Source organism: Melanotaenia boesemani, chromosome 16 (genome assembly GCF_017639745.1).
Source record: "Melanotaenia boesemani isolate fMelBoe1 chromosome 16, fMelBoe1.pri, whole genome shotgun sequence".
NCBI classification, from domain to species: domain Eukaryota; kingdom Metazoa; phylum Chordata; class Actinopteri; order Atheriniformes; family Melanotaeniidae; genus Melanotaenia; species Melanotaenia boesemani.
The window spans coordinates 5862226-5882104 of NC_055697.1; the positions used below are offsets into that span (position 1 = coordinate 5862226).

Below are 19879 nucleotides of genomic sequence, written 5' to 3' on the forward strand. Positions count from 1 at the left end.
TTTAAGACAAATTATATCATCACTGACATTAAATGCTGTTAAAATGTTTCTACATTGTATGATTTTTTCCAGATATTGCCAAGCAGTGTTGTGCCTGAACGAGTTAACTGAACGATTGTTCATATTTTGGGTGAACGTGAACTGAACGTTTTGTATTTCTGCCTGATGAACGTTATTGTGAGCGCGCTCATTCTGGCGCTTGTGAATGGCGTTCCCTCACAGTTGAACTTTGCCAGGTTTCCATGGAGCCTTCCAGGCAAAATCCCAGCTAAAACACATCTTAAACAGGCCTTAATATATAGGTGAAAAACACCAAATCTTTGAACACCAGCCACCGCAGAGCTGCACTGCGCATGCATCATCAAATTGCGAAACATGGAGACAAAACACAATGAAGGCAGCAGCACCACCTCTGCCTCAATGATCACTACAGCATCTTCGTATGATTGCTTAAAATATTTTTTGAAAAGGTCAGTGATGATCCAGGAGGGAGAAATCTGGCCTTTTTGTGTAAACTTTAGTCATGGGATGTTTTTTTCAGAGAGCCGGCTCTTTTGGCTTGACTCCCAAAGAAGAGCCGGCTCTTTTGTCTCCAGAACGGCTCTTAATTTAGCATCTTTTTTAGCCCCATAATTGAATCTTAATTTCTCAAAAATTTATGTTTTGTGCGTTTATTCTGATACAAAACCTCTTACTTTTGTTTAATATTTCAACAAAAATCTTATATTGCACAAATGAATAAAAACAACAAACAAATCTACAAAACAGAACGAGAACTAAACTCAAGAAAGCAGCATTAATGTCTTCAGGGCAGGTTGGCATTCAGAAAAATAAGATGCCTCATCTTGGATGGCTGATGGTTTGATGACATGACACACTCCCTCACGTACTCTCCTCATGACTGTCTGCGGTCTCACCAGTAGTGTGGCACCGTCTACGCTACGCTAGTTTGAAGTTACTTTAAGTTACCATTATAACTTTGGTTAGTTTAATTTATTTGACCTCTTTTAAGGGCCCTGATGTTTGTTTGAGTATTTTTGGGGGTGTAAATAAAATCCATCCTTTTTGAAGTTCCTCAAAGTTTCTCTGTTCCTCATTCCTCACATGGGCGGTCCATCACATGGAAGCAGGACAGTTTTAGCAGCCCCACTTCAGTAAAGGACACTAGAGCCCACACAATGTTAAATATTTAAGAAAGTAAAAAAACAATTTTGTATGGAACACACACATTACACAAATAACATCTCACACATGAAAAAATTTAGCCCCGGGCCCAACGTTGTTGCTGACTCCTGCCTTAATCCCAGTGAGAAGTTGTAGTCAATACGCAAGAGGTGTGAGACCAGGAAAAAAACCTACAAATTTTGACTAACTCCAAGAATTGATTATGAAAGAATGGGATGCCATCAGTCAGGATTTGGCCCAGAAGTTGATTGACAGCATGCTAGGGAAAATTGCAGAGGTTTTGAAAGAGAAGGGTCAACACTGCAAATATCGAGCTCAATGTAATTCTCAATAAAAGCCATTGATACTCATGAAATGCTTGAAATTATATTTCAGTGTATCATAGAAACATCAGACAAAAATATCTAAAAGCAACGAAGCAGCAGACTGTGAGAATTATTATTTATGTATATTTAATTGGACCACCTTTAGCTTTGCTTACAGCAGCATTCGCTCTGGCATCATTTCGATAGCCTTCTACAATGTCAAAGGATTTATTTCCATCCACAGTAGCATACATTTTTCACCAAGATCTTGTAATGATGATGGGAGAGTCGGGCCAATGTGCGAAGCCTTCTCCAGTAAATCCCAAAGATTTTCAATGAGGTTCATGTCTGGACTCTGTAGTGGCCAATCCATGTGTGAAAATTATGTCTCCTGCACCCTGCACCATTCTTTCATAATCAGAGCCCGATAAATCCTAACGCTGTCATCTTGGAATATGGCCATATCATTACAGAATAACCTGCTCATTCAGTATATTCGGGTATCAGCTGACCTCATTCTTTGAAAACAGTGTTGCTGAACCTAGACCTGACCAACTACAGTGACCCCAGATCATAGACTTCCTCAACAGACCTAAACAGTAGGCACTAGGTATGATGAATGAATCGCTTCATCCTCCTCTTTTCTTAGCCCGATGCCTCATCTCTCTGAACCAGGGTAAATCTGGTCTCATCAGACCACATGACCTTCTTCCATTGCCCCGGAGTCCAATCTTCATGCTCTCTAGCAAACTGAAGCCTTTTTCTCTGGTTAAGGCTTATTTATGCTCAACGCAGAAGACGGATTTGCCGACTTCTGCGTCAGTTACATTCATAATTTGTTCCATTTTCAGGGAGCTTAGCTATCCGTCACTTGAAGACGGTGCAGAATAGCTGAATGTGACAGGGATAGAACAAACCACAGAAGAAGAGGAACAGGAAGGGAACGAAAAAGCAGAAGAAGAATAAAAACAAGCACAACTGTAGAAATTGTGCAAGCTGCTGAAGAAAGACTGTATGCAAGTGTTTAGGGCGTGTTGGGCAGTTTGAAACAACTTTATAGTCATTTATATCATTACTGCCGCCAACCGGGGTTAAAATGTGGAAGTCAGCACTGCCCACTTGTGGATGAACTGACTTATTACCCATGGAAACATAAAAAACACATGGAAGTATGAGGGCGACGACGTATGACGAAACTGTCCGTCTTCTGCGTCAAGCATAAATGGGCCTTTAGTCTCACTGATTAGTGGTTTTCTTATGGCTTCACAGCTGTTTAGCACCAATATCTTGAGTTTCCTTCACATTGTTCATGTGGGAATGTTCTTTCTCTCACTATTAAACATAGCCTTGAGTGCTACTAGTATTTTTCTTCAATTTGATTTCACAAAATTGATCACTGATCACCATCAGTAAGGATTTGTTTTTATAGCCACATTTCTTCCTCGAAGACGATGGTTCCCCACAATCCTTACAGTTTTTAAATAATGCACTGAACAATTCTTAACCCAATTTTAGTAGTTTCTGCATCTCGTTAGATGTTTTCTCTGCTTGATGATGATTGGATCCTTCTTAAACAGATACAACATCTTTTCTAACATGATGGGATGTGTCTTTCCACACATTATTTAAGAAATGAGAAGCTACTTATTGCATCAGTTGGGGTTAAATAACTAGTTGCAGCTGAAAGATGATCACCGATTCAATAATTATCCAATAAGAGGCTCATACCTATTTGTAGGGCTGAGTTTAAAAAAATTGATTTATTGATTTGAATCAATTCAAAAGTAAAAAATTCAATATCAATTCATAAAACTTGGAGATTGATTTTTTTTATACATCCTCTTTTCCGATGAAATGACCTTACTCTCGTGTGACTTACCAAAAACGTGGGTCATCTGGACATTAAGTGCCAAAGGTGGCCCAGATTAAAACTAAATGTGTCCCCAATGCGGCGGTCGGTGCAGCGTCTGCAGTGATGTGGACTCTGCATCAGTCTGTCGTGGTGAAGAGGGAGCTGAGCCAAAAGGCAAGGCTCTCGATTTACCGGTCGATCTCCGTTCCTACCCTCACCTATGGTCATGAGCTGTGGGTAGTGACCGAAAGAACAAGATCACGAATACAAGCGGCCGAAATGAGTTTTCTCCGCAGGGTGGCCGGGCTCTCCCTTAAAGATAGGGTGAGAAGCTTGGTGATCTGGGAGGGGCTCAGAGTAAAGTCACTGCTCCTCCACATCGAGAGGAGCCAGATGAGGTGGCTCGGGTATCTGGTTAGGATGCCTCCTGGACGCCTCCCTGGTGAGGAGTTCCGGGCACGTCCCACCGAAAAGAGGCCCCGGGGAAGACCCAGGACACGCTGGACAGACTACATCTCTCTGCTGGCCTAGGAATGCCTCAGGATCCCCTGGATGAGCTGGTGAATGTGGCCAGGGAGAGGGAAGTCTGGGCTTCCCTACTCAGCTGTCCCTGCAACCCGACTCTGGATAAGCGGCAGAAGATGGGTGGGTAGGTGGATGGATGGATGGATGGATGGTGTCCCCAATGTGTCGGTTATCATTGTAATTGTCGATTAAGTTCTAAATTTACAGTCAATGAACCTCAGCAGACTGTCTGAAGTAACTTATGGTTCAACAGAGGACAGCCTTTTTTTATTATCTTAGATTCTACACGTTATGTTGCATTATCTTCAATCTTTTTTTAAAGGAAAGCTATCCTACCATGAAACTCATTTGATGATTTGCTTCACTATCAGAAACAAACAGGACAGCTTTAACTATCCTTTACTACAACATCCTCCAACACTGATGATACACATTTGTCACAAGCAGAACAGCAGGTTTAAAAACGAATGGTTGCAAGTGATAAAAAGTGAGGAAAACAAAGCCAGAAAGAGTCATCAGCTGTGGAAAAAGACCAGAGCAAAAGGTGCTGGTCCACTGCTTTATTAAGGCTATGTCCACATGGCACCGAAGCTGGTTCAGGTGTGAAAACGGTGGTGAAAACTAGGAGAAAGGCTTCAACATCCCCATGACACCGCTGTAGTACATACTACAGGATGTGGGGGGTGCTAAAGAGTAACACTCCAAAGCTAGAGCAAAACAACGCATGCGCAGATAAATGCTCACTGCGTGTTGCATGAAGTACACATTGGAAGCAGAGAAGAGAAGACATCTGAGGATTCACTGCGAAGCAAAAGGGAAACATTTCTTTGGACTAGTGAAGAAGTTGAGCTCCTTCTTCAAAAAATGCTTGACTACAAAGCATGAAAAACTTGAGGAAAGGTGGATTGGGAATCAGCAAGTGTTCGTCACATTGACGCCATAACCTCCAGTTGTGCGGCTTTGCTGTACGCACAGTACCGCAGACGGTAGAGGACTCAAACCTATCCACTTTGGTACCTGGCTTCAGACATGGTCGGTTTCATGGAGGCTAATCCCTGGCTTCGTGGGGATGAAAGGGTGGTTTGCCTAAATTTTTTTGCGGTTTTACTGCATCGTGGGGACAGCCCCTAAGTCCAGAGTCTATGCAGCCGTCTATCAGGAGATTTTAGAGCACTTCATGCTTCCTTCCTTTAGCAGAAAAGCTTTTTGGAAATGCTGATTTAATTTTCCAGCAGGACTTGTCACCTGCACACTGCCAGAAGAACCAAAATCTGGTTAAATTACCAAGGGATTACTGTGCTTGATTGGCCAGCAAACTTTCCTGACCTGAACCCTGTAGAAAATCTGTGGGGCATTGCCAAGTGAAAGATGAGACACATGAGATCAAGCAATACAGAAGAGTTGAAGGCCACTATTGAAGCATCCTGGTCTTCCATTACACCCCAGCAGTGCCACAGGTGGAGAACATCCATGCCATGACGCACTGAAGCAGGAATTCATGCAAAAGGGTCTTAAACCAAGTACTGAGTTCATATTCATGACTATACTATTCAGATGGTCAACATTTCTGTATTCAATATCATCTTTCTTTTTATTTCTTTTTTTTTTTTTTATTGATTTCATGTAATTATCTGAGATTTAGATTTTTGGGTTTTTATAAGCTGTAAGCCATAATCATCAAAATTATAATGAATAAATATTAAAAATGTCTTACTTTGCATATAAGGAGTCTATATAATATCTTAGTATCTTTGAGTTTCACTTGTAAGACCTAAACTTCTGCCTGTAAGCTTCAGGAACAAGTTCATAGGCCTTCAAAATAGACTTAATATCATATTTCAAACAATCACTAAGAGGGAGCGCTGCTACAACCTCTTGTGCCTTTCCATGGACTTTACACTGTAAGATGTAATGCACACCTATAATCAAACGAATATTCATCAACTCACAAATGAAGTCATGTCCGGTTTTCTCTCATTAGCTTACTAATATGCACATAAACAAATGTAATATAGTCTGATAATGTAACTGTAATAAAGTGTTAAATAAATAATGCAGACACTCATTCCAACACACACATGTACATGAAGTACAGCTCGGGTTACTGTAGCCTGCCCTTTACTCTTCTGTCTCCATCTGCGTGAAGCTGCTTAAAGTGATAATGAGTTGTTTTTAATAATTAATTTGCATATAAAAGCAGAGCCGTCTGTGTGGGTGGCAGAAACAGATCCTGGATCACAGTCTGGCTGCTGGCAACGCTTCAGAGAAAGCCAGAGAAAACACAAAGAAAAAAAACAGAAACAAGAGGAGAATGATGGAAACTAAAGGAGAGGCTGTGAAATGAAAGAAAGAAGCACCAGAGAGAGGAGAAAGAGGCCGCTGTGAACGAGACAGTTTGCATTAATGTCACATTATTTGGTGGTTCTGTTAAAGTGTGAGTTGGTTTCCTGCAACTTTATCATGAACGGGTCTTGTATAACTTTTTTCATGAAATGAGCATAGAGTCTTCCAGTATGCAGTGAAATTATACTGTAATTAACAAGGAAAAATGACAGTTTAAAAGAGAGTACCTTAGATAATATCAGTCACAGTAGCAGTAAGTCAGATATAGATAATTTCATTTCATTAGATGGAACACCTGGTACACACCAGGTCAATAAGTCTGAGATATTTGGGGGCAAGGCCATCCAAGGCATTTAAGTTTAGGAATAGGATTTCAAAATCAATATGAAATCTAAAAAGCAGCCGGTACAGGCAGGTAAACACAGCGATGATGTCCCAGTAATGAGTCAAGCTGCACCATTTCGAATCAACTAGAAGTGATTGATGAGTCCTGATACCCGAGTACCGTGAATTAACTTTGTCTGGACGCAAACAGACAAAAGCCTGCAGAAAAACTTTTGTATATTAACGCTTGAGTAAAATTCCTGATTTTCTTTCAGTTGTGATTAACTGGAAAAAAAACGATTAAAGAAAATGTTTTACTAGAGGTTCAAAACTAAGGTGTAAATCCAATAGTTTCATAGATTCCTTCCAGACTAGGTGACATCATTAGAAAAGTTGCTAAGAAAGAATTTGGGGAACCAAACAGAACGACCTCTGACTTAAAACTGAAATTAAGGCAATTATGGGTTAGTTACAAATTACTAGGCTACTTCTGGTACCAAAGAGTTAATATCTTAAAGACAAAATGTGACAAATCACAAGGCTGCTGAAAATTGTTGGTTTTATTGACATGTACAGCTGAGTGTCATCCGCATAAAAAGGTTTGATTTACATAACCATAATACCTGGCACCACAAACATTGTGCTGGAGCTTAGCAAAGGTGCAACAACTACCCCTTTATAAGCCACCACTCACAAATTAACCAAACAAGCTGTTCTAATATTGCGCTGATGCGACATTTCACAAACAATTACAGTGCTGCAGAATCAGACGGGGGATGAGATTAACTTGGCAGAGTTGGCGTGCTTTGTGGTGTATACAACATGGATCTCATATATGCCGCACACCATTTCCACAGTTGGCAAGAAGCAGCACACAGTGTTTAGTATCATTTTAGCCTTAATATGGAGCATTTTGTCTGTCTTCTGCATTTTTTACATGTATAATTTGGTCAGTTTTCCGGGGCCTGGCAGATACATACCCTAACAGCAAACAGAGCAGTGTGGGGCAGTGTTGAGCAGTATAGCTGATGTGTGATCTGTGAAAGGAACAAAGAAGAAGCCGCAATGTATTTAATGGCTACCGAGACCACCGCAGTCTACTTCATTGCCTCCTTTTATGTCTCTCTTTCAGATTGAAGATTATCATGATCTCCACCATCACCATGTTTGCTGTTGTCTGAAACTGATGTCGGAACTCAGAGGTGAACTCTGAACTCTGCACTGCCCTCTGGTGGATGTATTGGCTGACAACCATGCCAATGTAAGGGATGCATAAAAGTATGTGGGCAGCGCTTTTAAAATTAACATACTTCATTATGCACATAAAGGGAGCACAAATAGACCTTTAAGACTCATTGTTGATCCTTTTACGAAAATAAATAAGTACGTCGATGTCAAATGCTATCAAAGGTCACTGTTGCCATCACAGTGGTTTACTTTAGTCTGTGAGCCATTAAATAAATTGTGGCGTATTCTTCTTTGTTCCTTTCACTGGCTGAATATCAGCTATACAGCTCACTACTGCCCCTGCAGTTTTCTAGTGGAACTGCTTTGATTCCTATGTCAGGCTACGCACCCAAAAGCTCTCTGAAAATGGACCAAAATATGCACCTAATGAACTTAGAAGAGGAAGAAGACTCCGTTTGCATGCGTATTTAGCATAGAGTATAGATGAGCCTTTAGCAATCATTCACTAGCAAATTCATGTCAGCTGGGCACGGACATTCACCCATAAGTAACATAAGTAATGTAATGATAATGCTGAATCATTATTTCTAACTAAATTAAAAATCTAATTTCATTGTGTAATTTCTTTTATTGATTTCATCCCATATTTTTAAAACTTTTGTGAAAATCTGTTGTTTTAGGTCCCATTTATTCAGAAAAATCAGAAAACTATTTTTATAAAATATGGAGCCCCACAGGAACATGTTTACACAGGTGTTGTAGTAAACTTTAACACTGCTCCAGAACTCCCAGCATAGAAGTAAACCCTTCTTACTGAAACATGCAGAAACGCCTCTCAAAAAAGATTTTTGTGAAACAAGAATATCTCTACTTATAAAGACAAGCATTACAAGAAAACTGTTTGGCAGCTCTCTGCAACAGTTCCAACGTTGCTTTGGCTGTAGTCAGCACAGAAATGGATTGTTCTGCTTTCAGGCACCCTCTTACGCTCAAAAAGCATAATTACCTTCATAGATTAAAGTGTGGAAGAGGTCAGCAACACTACAAAGTATTCATTTTAAGGGCTCAACAAGTGAAAAACATAGATAGTAAAGGTCAAGAGGGGCAGAAGAAAGGAAACAAGAATAGAAGTACTGGAACAGTCAAAAGTCTTGTGCCAGACACCACATTTCAACTGTTAACACAGTGGCTCCCGAAACCATGCACACTTTAAAATGTATTATCTAAAGGCTTTCACCATCCATTTCCAGTCTCTCAGCAAAAGGCATGTGATGGATAATCACTTGTATGTAATCCGAAATCTGCAAGTCTGGTTGTTAGCAGGGTTTGAACAAAAAAGGAAACATGAAAGCTAAGGGGGCAGAGAAGCTGTCATTCTGCATCACAACACTTTCTGTTTTAGGCACATTCTGGCCTGAAAAGCCAACGAGCTACAACTGACACAAGTCCCATGAAACGGCCTCCGAACAGCTTTAACAATAACACGAACTGACAAAATGTAAAATGCAAGAAGTGTCGCTGATACTCACTGAAAGTGCGGCCAGGGCCTCCTTGTCATAGTATTTCTTCCTCTCATACTTATCCCGGATGAAGACCTCCACTGCTCTGAAAGTCAAGTTAAGGATTGAACACAGACAATAGAAATATATAACAGAAATATAGAAATATGCTATAAACATTAATGTACTACAATTCTCCACTAAATAAAAAACAAAAAAGCCCTAAAGTCCCTTCTACAGTGTCTTGATTATAGTCCTAAATCCATCTTTCTCCATAGAACTTAGCAGAACCAGGTCTTTTGGAGCTGTTTGTTATCTCCATCCACTGTAGAGATTTTTTGCTTTTATTCACTTTGTTTTTAAAAAACAAAACATCAAATTTAACATTAAACTGCAAGAAATGGGAACTTAAAGAAAAAAGCCAAACAGAAAATAAGAAAGCTAAAAAGCTTCAGTTCCTTTTCTTGCTATTCACATTGCTTTTGTGTGCTGCCTCCTGTTGGCCTTTACAAAGAATGCAGGTTTGAGGCGTTTCCATATTAGCTTCACTTTTCAGACTCAGAGAGTTAATCCTTTCACACTGTCTGCATTGAAGACTCAACATCAACGCTAATCCCAGCAGTCTTATCTCCCCATTTCAGCAGGGATGCCTCCGTCGGATCGGATAATAGACCTCAAAAGATTGAAAAATGATGACCGCCCGCACGAGCAGAGCTGCAAGACAGGATGGAAGAGGCGGGTTGTTGGAGCTGCATCTCAAACACAGAGCTTATTTATTACAGTTTACTAGAAACAGCAAAGCAGATAGGAGGCAACTCAACATGGTGCCAAGGACTATAGAGGATAAATGTGAGCCAAAGGACACAAGACCACAAGGAAGTGTAAAATGAAGACAGATGCTACACTGATAAAAGAACAGTAAAATCTACCTAACAGGCCAACAGAGTGATTTATGAGCTCATTGCTGACCTTTGACATAAATCATACCGGGTCCAGTCAGAGCCATCTAGCTTAGATGAAGAGATGTAATCTCTGTCACACTGTATAATTCAGGAACATCATGTCAGGTATCAACAAAAAGAACAAGCATTATGATTGCAGAGTTGCAACAGCGGCAGAAAGAGAAGAAACCTTAAGTTCTGCTGTAAAGTTCATTCAGCCAGCAAGTACAACAGAATTCTTTTGTTTTTATTGTTTGGGAGAAAGTGGTGTTTCACCTTGACCTCCAGTCAGACAGGTTTAGAGCCCATTGACCTCCCACATTATGGTCCATTCCTCAACCCTGAAGAGGAATTCTTCTACTTGAGAAGGTGGAAGTTTATCCCCAAAGGCAACAGTCAGTCACTTACCCAAGATGCCACGAACAGAGATGATGTAGACACAAACTTGCAGGCTAATGCAGAAGAGAGAAGAGTTGCTGTGTTTTCATCACCCATTGAGCAATGACCATATTAATTTGTATGCTTTTTGTATGCTCTTTACAACATGGGCAGGTTTTTCAGGGACTGAAAAACGTCCCAGGAGAAGATGTCTTGAAGGCAGCATATAATGCTCTATAATTATTTGTGTACATGAGCTTTGCTAGGAGATCTGGAACAACCCTCTAACATCAGGACCTAACTTTTGGAGTTATTGCTGCTAGCAGCCTTGGATGTTTTGTGGTTTCCACACAGCAGCGATTTACTTTTCCATTAGACAATTTAAAATACATATTCAAAAGTTTCTGAAATACTCAGAGCAACAACCATGCCACGCTCAGAGTCACTTAAATCCCCTTTCTTCCTCATTCTGATGCTCAGTTTGAACTTCAGCAAGTTGTCTTCATCATGTCTACATGACTGAATGCACTAAATTGCTGCCATGTGATTGGCTGATTAAATATTTGTGTTTAGCAATTGAGCAGGTGTACCCAATTAAGTGGCCATTGAGTCTAAGTAATTGTGTAAAGAGTATGAAAGTATTACTATTAGCTGGAGGATCAATGTCAGTTTGTATTGATTTACATAGAAGAAAGAAAACAGCAGCAATCAAAAAGAATAATTGTTTGTTGGCAACATTTTACGACTGTGTGCTCCTTCAGTTTCATTTGTTTGGCTGCATCTTTAAGTGAAATTTTTTTCACATTTGTGCTTATCAGAGTACATCCACACAGCACAGACAGGTCTACGTCATTTTGATGATTTTGTAAAGTTATAGCTGCTCCATATTTCTTCAGGCTCAACTATAATCATATTACCTAAAGAACAGCCTTTGGATTCGTTACAAAGAGAGCAAACGTGTGTGTGCATATTTATGAGTTTAAAAACATTAATGAATACACACACTGTTGTTGGAATTGTATCTTAACTAAATAAATATGGCAGGTATATCAGACTCTATTTTGTCATTTCCATGCAAAAGCACAGCAGATATCAGGCCCAAAACGATGTGAGTCGAAGCAAACAAGTACACATAGAAACACACACATTAAGGCAGTAGCTCTTCTAATCCCGGCTCGGTTATCTGCCGCGTTCAGCCAGCGGCGCTGCTGTCACAACAACTAATGGACTTCAAAAGAGTGAAGAATGATGACCACCCGCACAAACGGGCCTGCCAGATACAAGATAGGATATTAGAGCAGGATTTCAAATGCTGAGATTATTTATTTCAGTCTGCTGGTGGAAATAGGAACATATGCTGCTGTGTTTACCACACAGCTGTCTTCTCTTGTATCGTGGAAAAGGGCAAACTGGAAGGCGCCGTTATACGGCTGCACACACACTGCTGGAGGTGTCTGGGTAAATGTGTGGAATGATACTAACGTGGTGAGGATGTTATTTGATGCTGGAAATGATTATAGGTGTGTGTGGAGCTTTGCAAATGGAAATGACACAGTGATTTCCCCAATGTCAGCACAGAAAAAGACTAACTGGTGGATATTTTGGCCTAACCTGCTCAGTATGATAGGATCGATTTCTCAATCATAACCAGTAAAAACATGCATGGCATTTGTAGGTTCCACAAGTGGCAAAAAGTCTTTTGAGCTCATGTATGTCCTGCAGCAAAGCAAACAGCCTCCTTATTTACTAAAAAACGGTTTTAAAGTAGTTTGATGAAGAAAAAAAAGCTTTTAGCTTCATTCATCTTTTATATTCCCACAGTCGAACACATCTGTAATTAGAGAGGAACCACTGAAAGCCTCTTTAACACAAGTTTTATGCTAGTAGAAGGTAAAATATGGATTTTTTTACGAAGGGAAAAGTCCCCTAATTCTACACTAAAACATTTTCAACCTGATGAGAGCAGAAACTTTCAACTCTGAAAGAGAAAAGTAAATCTAGAAAGTGACTGTTGTATGATCGGCACCAAGAGTTTCCCTTTCTGCAGGAAATCACCTCGTTACTTCACTGACTCAGGATTCAACAATAAACAGTTTGGAGTGAACACCAGTGTTTTATAGTATCTAATCAGCACGCCCATCTCACTGGCTGCAGGGAGTAGAGCACATTCATCAGCTGTTTGAGCTCAAACTGCGACAAAGAAACAGCTGCATGGGGGAGACCAGAGAATGGGCATATGATCAGAGATCATGCCATGTTTGTAAGATTAAAAAAAGCAGGTGGTGTCTGCATGTGTGGCACCAGCTGAGAAAAAACAAAGGAGGTGGTGTGATGATGTGGTAAAGGGCTGCAGGTGATAGAGCTGGTGCATTACTCAGGAAACAGAGAAACACGTCCATCTTTCCTCTGCTTTGTTTTCCATTACAGACCAAACTGTGTCTGATGATCAGCACATGCAGCATGTGCAGCCGTGGTGATACAGACAAGACACAGAACTTTGCTAAAGCTTTAGTAAAGGTTTGCAAGTGAGGAGTACAGAGTGGGTTTTGTAATGTGGTTAATGAACATGCATCTTAATTACTCTTCCACATAGTCTGTGTTCCATGTGCACAAACATTCATATTTCATGCCGGACTTTCAAATAACTTCATGGAACAAGGAAATGTGTCATGTGTGCAGCTGTAAGATGTTTATACCCACAGGTGAGGATTCTCTGATCAACCAACACTGCAGGGTTTCAGGGTCATTGTGTGGTATCATCTTTGCACATTTGGAAGCACAGCTGAGGTAGAACCAGATTATTAAGTCCTCCTTGCTAGCACCTGGTTGAAGCTCCTTTTCTCCTTCAGAACTGCCTTAATTCATATGCATGTAACAGACTGGTAGGCAGGGTAACAAGGGGACTTCTTCTGCACATCTACAGTGACATAAGGTGATATAGATGGTTTTATATCAGTAAAAACAGCAGCTTTTATGCATGTGTAGAGTGTTAACAGCAGGTTTATATGCAACCGTGGAGGGACAGGAGGTTTTTACACGACGGATGCTGACAGCTTTTGTTTAAATGGGCTTAAGTAGATGGTGAGGTTGATAAATAAACAGACAACGCAGGACAAGGATACTGGTCTGTCTGAGGTCGTCTGAAGCTGTCTGGTAGGTGGGCTTCGTACAGCTGTCTGGCTCTGGTGTTGCCCATGTCCACCATACTCTGCAATGAGACAAGGAAGCAGAGAAAAATGCAGCGTTAACACAAGGGTAGGCAAACACAGCAGGGTCTTCCATGCATTGCATTTATATTCATCTCATTGAGCCCACTGACTTCTTTCCACACACGCATGCACACTCGCACGGGGTGAAAGACACACCAGCCATATGTGTCAAGGCTAAATTAAGAGGAGTGTGATGAATGGGGCGATGAAAGTAGAAGTAGAAGAGACAGAGTTGGAATAATCAGCTATCCAGAATTAATTAGTCATTGAAAACAGTGATTAATATTCAGAGTGCGACCTGATGGGCACACACTCAGCTGATGGATAAGCACACAAACACAAGCTTCTCCCATACAACACACATGCAAAAAAACAATTGAATCTATTAACGGCTGGATCGTTACATAAATTACCAGCATGCTCGTGTGATTTTGACAGATACACACACCTGACTTATTGTGGGGAATGTAATCAGAGCAACATGCGAGTTAGCCACAAAACACAGCTGTGCACAAACTAATTACAGTGGTGGCTCTTCATATTCGTTCCACGTGTGCTCTGCAGAGCAGGAACGTGCATGTCAACAAGCCAATGAGTGTCTGAGAACACTGGAATCTGATCCTCTTATTGATTTCCTTATCTTCTATCCATTATGATCGGTTAACTCCCCTCTGGCAAACACCTGGAATCACCAGTCTCAGAGAATGTCTATTCATACGACTTTTTTTATTGGAAAAACATCAAATGAATTAATTTAACAGCTGAACTTTCTGGCTTTGTTTATTTAAGAAATTGTATGGCTGTAATTTAAAGCAATTTCTTTGGGTTTTTTCCCCTCAAGATCAATAAGAAGGAAAAATGAAGGCATCATTAAACAAAAAGATGATAGTGAGTGCTGCGTTTCATCCGGTCTGGCTATATTCTTCATCAGTCAGGTTCAAACAACCTCATAGTTCTCAGAGATCAGCTTTTTTGTTGTTGTTTTTTACATTTTCACCATAAATTTTCAACTAGATGGCGATCCTGAATGTTTGTGGGTCATGTTTGTAAAGCACAGCAGCACAGTGAAAGTCCTCCTTTTAGGACACCTGTCACCGCTCTATGAGATATGGGATCATATGAAACCCCTCAGGTGTTTTATTTCCTGAGCTTGAGTAGCTCCCCTCAGGACGCTGGATTTGCTCCCCCAGGCTGCAGAAGTCAGAGGAGGATGGCAACGTTTGTACCCATAAAACTCACCCATCCCTCCCCATTTACTTACCTCACACCTAGCAGCTGCTGAACCTGCACAATTACTATTCCAATCTTTATGTTTACAATTATTTATTTATTTGCTAGTACCGGGTTAGACTCATTTTTCCTCCAGAACTGCCTTAATTCTTGGTATCATGGATTCAACAAGGTGCTGGAAACATTCCTCAGAGGTTTTGCTCCATATTGACATGACAGCATCACACAGTTGCTGCAGGTTAGTCGGCTGCATCCATGATGAAAATCTCCCGTTCCACCACATCCCAAAGCTGCTCTGGTGACTGTGGAGGCCGTTGGAGTCCAGTGAACTCATTTCATGTTCTAAATGGTAAATGGTCCGTATTTATATAGCACTTTACTGTACCTGGAACGATACCCAAAGCGCTTTACATCATACTTCACATTCACCCATTCACACACATTCACACACTGATGTGATGACAGAAGCTGCCATGCAAGGCAGCTCAACCACGAGCAATTAGGGGTTCGGTGCCTTGCCCAATGACACCTCGACATGAACCCGACTTGGCCGAGGATCGAACCGGAAACCCTCGGGTTACAAGACGACCGCTCTACCTTGCTGAGCCACGCCGCCCCCTGTTCTAGAAAACAGTTGGAGATGATCTGAGCTTTGTGACATGGTGCATTATCCTGCTGGAAGTAGCATCAGAAGATGCTCCACTGTGGTCATAAAGGGATGGACATGGTCAGCAACAATACTCAGGTAGGCTGTGCTGGTTAAACCAGACCACATTGGTACACACCATTACACCAGCAGCAGCCTGAAGTGTTGATCCAAGTCCGGATGGATCCATGTTTTCATGATGTTTCCACCAGATTCTGATCCTACCATCCTAATGTGGAGCTGAAATGGAGACTCATCAGACCAGCAACGTTTCTCCATCTTCTATTGTCCAGTGTTGGTGAGTCTGTGTGAATTGTAGCCTCAGTTTCCTGTTCTTAGCTGACAGGAAGCACCCGGTGTGTCTTCTGCTGCTGTATCCCATCTGCTGCAAGGTTGGACGTGTTGTGTGTTCAGAGATGCTGTTCAGCATATCTTGGTTGGAACCAGTGCTTATTTAACTTCCTGTTACTTTTCTGTCGTCTCCAACCAGTCTGCCCATTCTCCTCTGACCTCTGACATCAACAAGACATTCTGGTCCAGACAACTGCTGCTCGTTGGATATTTTCTCTTCTTCAGACCATTCTCTGTAAACCCTAGAGATGGTTGTGTGTGAAAATCCAAATAGATCAGCAGCTTCTGAAACACTCAGACCAACAACCATACCACGTTCAAAGTCACCTAAATCCTTATTCTGACGCTCATATTGAACTTCAGCAAGTCGTCTTCACCATGTCTACATCTCTAAATACAGAGTTGCTGCCATGTGATTGGCTAATTAACTAATTGTATTAACAAGCAGTTGAATAGATGTGCCTAATAAAGTGGCTGGTGAGTGCATGTCATGCTGTCACGTATAGTTTTTGTTTATATTTTCACATTTACTCTATGAGCCTTACAAGCTGCCCTTCGGGGAAAAATAAAGTGTTTTTTTATGTGACAATGTTTTCCCTGTTTTTGGGAAGATGCATTTTTATGCAAAATGATCTCAGCATCAAACCTTCTTTTGATTGATGAAATGAAAAATATTTTATTTATCCTGGAGGGAAATTTCAATTATGATTGGAAAATAGTCTCCGAACCCTCAAATTACATCTTTGTATAACTGCGGAGGTGACGAATGCCATGTTGTCAGGTTCTTTATGTGACATCAAGCCCATGTTATCAGTGATATCTGTTTTCTTTCAGGCTTCAGGTAATTTTTTTCAGTCGATACTCTCGTCTTTAAATCTTCCATGATCTATGATGACTTGTCTTTAGACTTTAACCCTTTAATGCCGTATATATCATATTTGATACAGTTTCTGAGACCTTTTGCATCACTTTATGGTAAAAACCCTGCTGTCCACAATATGATACTTGCCTTCTGCCCTCTGGTGGATACAATAATAATATAATATTGTGCTACAATATTTTTGACATTTCATACAGTAATAAACAGTAAATATATAAAAGTTATTTTTGTTTTTTTGTTTTGTTTTTTTTTAAATAAAACTTCAAATCAAAGTTTCTCTCCATTTTTTCTTGGGCCAGGCTTTAAACGGTTGTCTTCTGTTTAGATGTCAGTGCCATTTGACATTTCTGGATAAAAACTCTATTTTCAGTTGATTTCCTCCAGTTTCTTCACAACAAACTGCTGAGTAGTTTCTGTTTTTTGGCATATTGCTTTGAATTTTCTGTCCTCACACACTGAGATCTTCTTGGTCTACCTGCGTTTACTTTTACAGCCTCCCCAGTCTGTTGGTACTTCCCCCAGATTTTAAACACATCTGACTGAGAACAGCCAACGTGTTCTTTCCTGCACTCATTTTCTTCTTAAAGGAACCCTGTCCATTGTTTGCACTGACAGTTTCCTTGTTGGGTCGGTGTTTCCTGTCAGTCAGCTCAGTTCAACAGCTTGTAAAAGTCTGAGAGCACCCTGTCTTTTATGTAAAGACTCGTTTATAAATTTAGACTTGTGAAGGTGACAGTAATTTAACTGCATGTGGATAATCGTGTACCCCACTGATATTTATATCTATTTCATTTCTTAATGGTATGTTTATTATATTTTCCTTTGGATAGCACAGATTTTGAGTTCTCACCATGCTTTGCATGGTTGAAAACCTCATTGCTTAGTGGATTATCATTTATGGAGAATATTTCCTTAAATGCTCACACTCTCAGATCTGGTCCTCTTTGCATGAACATACCTGGATCTGCTCAGGTGTCCACTGGTCCAGATTGACTGACTTGACTCTGGAGATGTGGACGCCCAAATTGCGGTGGATGCCAGCACAGCGGATACACATGAAGACCCCGAGGTTCCATGACGCCCATCGTGGGCCTTAAACAGGAATGAGGTGAAACAAGAGAGGGAAAAACGTTTTTACATGATTTGTTGTCACGTGAAAAGGAAAGCACATCCATAATGTACAGCTAACTAACATGCACAGGTGCAGAAACTGATAAGCAGAACACTTTAATACGTCAGAGCTTCTCCTAGCAGCTCAAGTCAACATTTCTAATGTGAAAAAGGCAAATTTAACAGGAACTCAACCAGATCGCAGGAAAACTTTCTGAACAAGCACATCTTTACTGATGAGACACAGTAACAAAGAGGGTTAGCACCAGCCAGGTGCTCTCCATGGAAACCATTTTTTTCAGTTAAGCAGGTCACACGCATAAAGATAATTGAGCCAGTTTTTGTCCTGATTTCCCCTTCCCGACCAAGGACGGCAAACACCTGGCTATCTTAAGTCTTATAAGATTAACTTTTAGGTTAACTGAGGTGTGTTATGAGTGAATTTGCTACAACAATCGGCTCCGAAAAGGGTCGTGGCCGATAATCACAAATATTAAACTTGTTCAATATGTTCGACCAAAGATTTTCACATGTGGATTGTCACTGTGGACTGTGACGTGGACGTGGGTTTACGGCTTTGATTAACACAATAAGAGGTTAAGAGGTACAGAATTCCATCACACACACATTTTAGTCAGGTTGCTATACCTGAGCTATATAAGAAATGCAGACAGAAAGTTGCAGCGGAACTGAAAACAGTGGAGTTTTTGCAACAACAACTGATCTGTGGTCAAGTTGTACAGCGGAGCCATACCAGAGTCTAACAGTGCATTACAATGACGAAGACCTAAATCTCAGAGCTCGTTGCCTGCAAGCATCCTACTTCCCGGACGACCGCACGGGGGAAAACATCGCAGCCGGCCTGAGAGATGGGCTTGCTAGCTGGGATCTACAGGAAGAAAACCACGTATGCATAACGACGGACAACGCATCGAATATGGTGATGGCAGCACAGCTAAATGAATGGACAAGACTCCAGTGTTTTGGGCACCGAATACACCTTGCCATCGGTACGTAAATTAGTATTGTGACTTATTTACTGAATGCACGCGTGCGTGAGCAGAGAGAGGCGGTGTGTCTGTGTGTGAGTGACAGACAGACAGACAGACAGATAGATAGATAGATAGATAGACAGATAGACAGATAGACAGATAGATAGACAGATAGACAAATTAATAGATAAATTATGGTACTTAGACCAGTACAGTGTACAAGAAATAAAAAAATAAATAAAAAAAAAATAGCAGAGAATTGAATAATGAATAGAAGAGTTGGAGGGAGGGAATGTGAGTGTGTTTAAATTGATAACATTGTATCACAACTTTATAAATTATACTGTTCTTGTATTATTTTTTATTACAGGACATGCGCTGAAAGATGACAGAGTGTCAAGAGCAAAAGGGCTCTGCCAAAGGCTGGTGGGACACTTCTCCCACAGTTGGAAGAAGAAGGCAGCAATGACTGAAGCACAGAAGGAGCTCAAACTTCCTGAGCACAGCCTCATCGCTGAATGCCCAACAAGATGGGGATCCAAGGCAAAGATGATCGCCAGGGTGCTAGAGCAGCTCAAAGCCATATCTCACGTATTGTCAGGTGACCGATATGCACGCTCCCTCATCCCTACATGGCAGGATATTGAGGTGCTGGAGTCTGTTCACAAGGCACTGCATCCTCTCCAGGACTTTACAGATGCTCTCTCTGGAGAGAAGTATGTGAGCATCTCCTACCTCAAACCAGTTCTTCACCTTCTGGCCACATCAGTCCTGGCTGAAGATCAAGAGGACACTGACCTGACTAGATCAATCAAAACCAAGGTCCTGGCATACCTTAATGATGAGTACAATGACCCCAGGACCCAGGAGCTTTTGGATGTTGCATCCTTCCTGGACCCCAGGTTCAAAACCCAGTATATC

General features: G+C 41.0%; 1 protein-coding gene across 2 annotated transcripts in view; it reads right to left on the minus strand.

The window, feature by feature from the left end:
- Positions 1-19879, minus strand: part of smap1 (small ArfGAP 1) — a 149867-nt gene that overhangs the window by 113378 nt on the left and 16610 nt on the right. For both annotated transcript variants that reach the window (XM_042010277.1, XM_042010276.1), the window contains exons 2-4: positions 17815-17948; positions 13663-13748; positions 9252-9327 (exon numbers count right to left, since the gene is read on the minus strand). In XM_042010277.1, the coding sequence (XP_041866211.1) occupies positions 9252-9327; positions 13663-13748; positions 17815-17948 (296 nt within the window). The remainder of the gene's footprint in view (positions 1-9251; positions 9328-13662; positions 13749-17814; positions 17949-19879) is intronic.